This window comes from Buceros rhinoceros, unplaced genomic scaffold (genome assembly GCF_000710305.1).
Source record: "Buceros rhinoceros silvestris isolate BGI_N320 unplaced genomic scaffold, ASM71030v1 scaffold6455, whole genome shotgun sequence".
Classification (NCBI taxonomy): domain Eukaryota; kingdom Metazoa; phylum Chordata; class Aves; order Bucerotiformes; family Bucerotidae; genus Buceros; species Buceros rhinoceros.
Window position 1 is genome coordinate 650 of NW_010412180.1, and position 2,836 is coordinate 3,485.

The following is a 2,836-nucleotide window of genomic DNA, read 5'->3' on the forward strand; positions in this document are numbered from 1 at the left end:
ACAAGCAGTGAAGTTCTTAAAAGTTACTGTTGAAGATCATGGTGTGACTTTTGGGGAAAAGCTTCTTCTCCAAACATATGTTTTAAGCCTATTCCCGCTCAGCTTAGAAGCACTTTTTTTTTTCGTTCTGACTAAAGCAGCAGATGAGTTACAAAGTGACAGATGATCCTTGCACTTGAGAGCATATGCTGCCCCTTAACTGCCTTCTTCTGAAAGAGATACTTGTGAACAAGTGAATATCATTGCAAAAAAAAAAACCTGTTAGAGAATATTAGTACAATTCTCGCAAACATGCTGAGTTTCTAGTTCTCTATTCTGTAGGAGTTTGACAAGAAATACAACCCCACTTGGCACTGCATCGTGGGAAGGAACTTTGGCAGCTACGTGACTCATGAGACCAAGCACTTCATCTACTTCTACCTCGGCCAAGTCGCTATTCTTCTTTTCAAGTCTGGTTAGAACCAGGGACTGTGACTGAGCCTTGCACACGCTCACAGGACTGTGTGCGCACTCCAAACAGCCTCCTACCTTCAGCCTTCCTGAGGAAACAGACCTTGATCTTCAGGTCTTTTGTTGAAGCAGCTGGTGTTTTCATTGTGGCTATAAAAAAGGTAAAAATGTCTTCCTTTATTTATTTTCTTTCGAAAGAAGCCTTCTTTGCTAATAAAACTGTTGGAACAACTTTATTGTTTCAGAGTTTTCTCTACTGTTGTGCCCTCTTAGTGTTTGCTTTACTGTCTTTATTCCAACGCACGAATACAAGGGGAACATCCCCACCTCCATTCCCACCCAAAGCCTCAGTGTCTGAGGCCTGAGCTAATCTACAAACATACCATCGATCGGTACCTGAGACCAAGAGGAGATAGTTTCCCTAGAGAAGGGACTGCTTTTCAGTTCCTGATGAGCATTTTTTCAGTATGCACAACCTCCAGTGCAAATTCTGGAGTGCAGTTACATGGCAATGCTTTTCTGATATCAAGGGAATTGCTGACCTAAAGCAATTGTCTTTTCATCTCTCAATTTTCAGAAGAAAGGAATTTTCGTACTATTTCATTACACACCTGTCACTAGAATGTAAATTTATCTTCTCTAGACTTTGTTTTCACTCGATCCCTCTATCCTGCTACAGAAGCATCTGTTCTTTAACAGTTTAGTGTTAAGAACAGAAGGAAATGCACAGTACTTTTACCAAGAGATGACGCATCTAGTGATGACAAAAAGCTTCCATAGGGAGGTGAAAACATGTCACTGCATTCCAGAATATAGTTATGTGCCATTCTCCTCCAGAAAAAAAATTCCTTTATTTGAAAGGAAACCTTACAAAGGTTAAAATATTGACTTAAGAGAAAAAGTTGATGCAGAGCCGTTTTATTTCACAGGCCTTCCATTTGCCTCTGAAAGAAGTAAAGGAATTAGGGAAAAAAAATCCCTCAACATCCACATAACAAAGATAATGACAGCTTAATAAAAGTCTAATAGCTCCAAGTTACTTCTCATTGGTAAAATATCCCCCTTGAATCTTAGAAAAAAAAGAGGAGGCGTCTTGTTCAAATTAGTTAGTCCATTTCTGCACCCGCACCAGCGGTAACTGAAGTGGCTTCATTTGTCAGCATCGCTCAGTTTTGGCCACGTCCTTCATGTAGCACTTGAAGGGAAATGTAAGTGTAAGAAACGCCACAGGAGTCACTCCAGCCGCAGGTTTCTTGGGAGAAAAAAGGTAGTTGATGTTCTTCTGACTGCTGAGCAAGTATCCGTTGCACATTTTATGAAAACTCCTGTCTTGATGGTGTTAAAATGCCACGGCTTTCATATTCCTCAGGAAAATGACACTTCCTCTGTTTTGCTACATAGTAGACTCACAGTTTGAAACCTGAGTGAATGGCAACAATGCCCGAATTTAAATTCTGATAATCCACTTTAAAAAAGCCTGCATCTTCTATCATTGCCTTCAACTCCTCCTGCAAAATAATAGTTCCATAACTGTAACAACCTGAGCGCCTACAAGCCAGATGCCTGCAAGATTATGCTGGTACCGTGTTTTGTGCATTAGTGAATTCAGAAAAATACTGTCTTACCTGAGGGGGGAAACACCGGATACTCTCCACGAGATACTGGTAAGACTTCCAGTCACCAGCGATAACTTCACCCAGCACCGGGATAACCTGGAAACTGTATAGATCGTAGAGCCTGTACCGACAGACAGCAAACACAGATCAACACCAACTAGTTTAAAACTAACCCTCTCCAACACAAATTGATCACTGTACCACTACGCTATGGAGTCTGTATCTGGTTTTAGAAGTGCACATTGAGACAGCCTCCAAGTGTCTCCATCTCTTATTCTGGCTGAGTACAAATAAGAGAGCCTTGTGACATGAATAAAGTGTCACCAAGTTCCCACCTGGAAAGGAGAGGGTTGCTGACATGACTAAATTCAAGGCAGAGAAATCTTCCTCCTGGTTTCAGCACACGATAGGCCTCCTGAAGTGCCTGAGACAAGACAGACACAGTAAGTCGGTCTCTGTAGAACAGCACCTGCCTATTATCATGCCATGTGATGTCAACTCAGTGATGAACTGAGGGGAGTAAAGAGATTTCTCACTGGCAACCTCCAATACTTACTGGTGGAGAAGCACCCCAAGTACAAAAAAAACCCCAAACACAAAAACCAAACCGCAAGCACTCTTGCTGTTACACAAACAGATTTATACCAGGCTTTGTGTCGAAACTATGATGTCAGGTTGGCAATTTTTCTTCTTTTTCCCTGCTCTCAGTTGATGAATGTTTGCCAGCAGAGCTCTTGTAATTACAGACCAAATACAAAAGGGAGAAGGTG

General features: G+C 41.6%; 2 protein-coding genes across 2 annotated transcripts; one reads left to right on the forward strand and one right to left on the reverse strand.

The window, feature by feature from the left end:
- Positions 1–321: 321 nt before the first annotated feature.
- Positions 322–459, forward strand: LOC104493574 (dynein light chain 1, cytoplasmic-like; the record flags this gene model as incomplete). The annotated part of the gene is made up of 1 exon (XM_010136283.1): positions 322–459. A coding segment is annotated over one exon (138 nt), but the record flags the coding sequence as incomplete, so codon positions are not given.
- A 1,397-nt stretch (positions 460–1,856) lies between these two features.
- Positions 1,857–2,490, reverse strand: LOC104493575 (2-methoxy-6-polyprenyl-1,4-benzoquinol methylase, mitochondrial; the record flags this gene model as incomplete). Its single annotated transcript, XM_010136284.1, has 3 exons — positions 1,857–1,958; positions 2,076–2,187; positions 2,402–2,490. Coding segments are annotated over 3 exons (303 nt in total), but the record flags the coding sequence as incomplete, so codon positions are not given.
- Between the last annotated feature and the right edge of the window lie 346 nt (positions 2,491–2,836).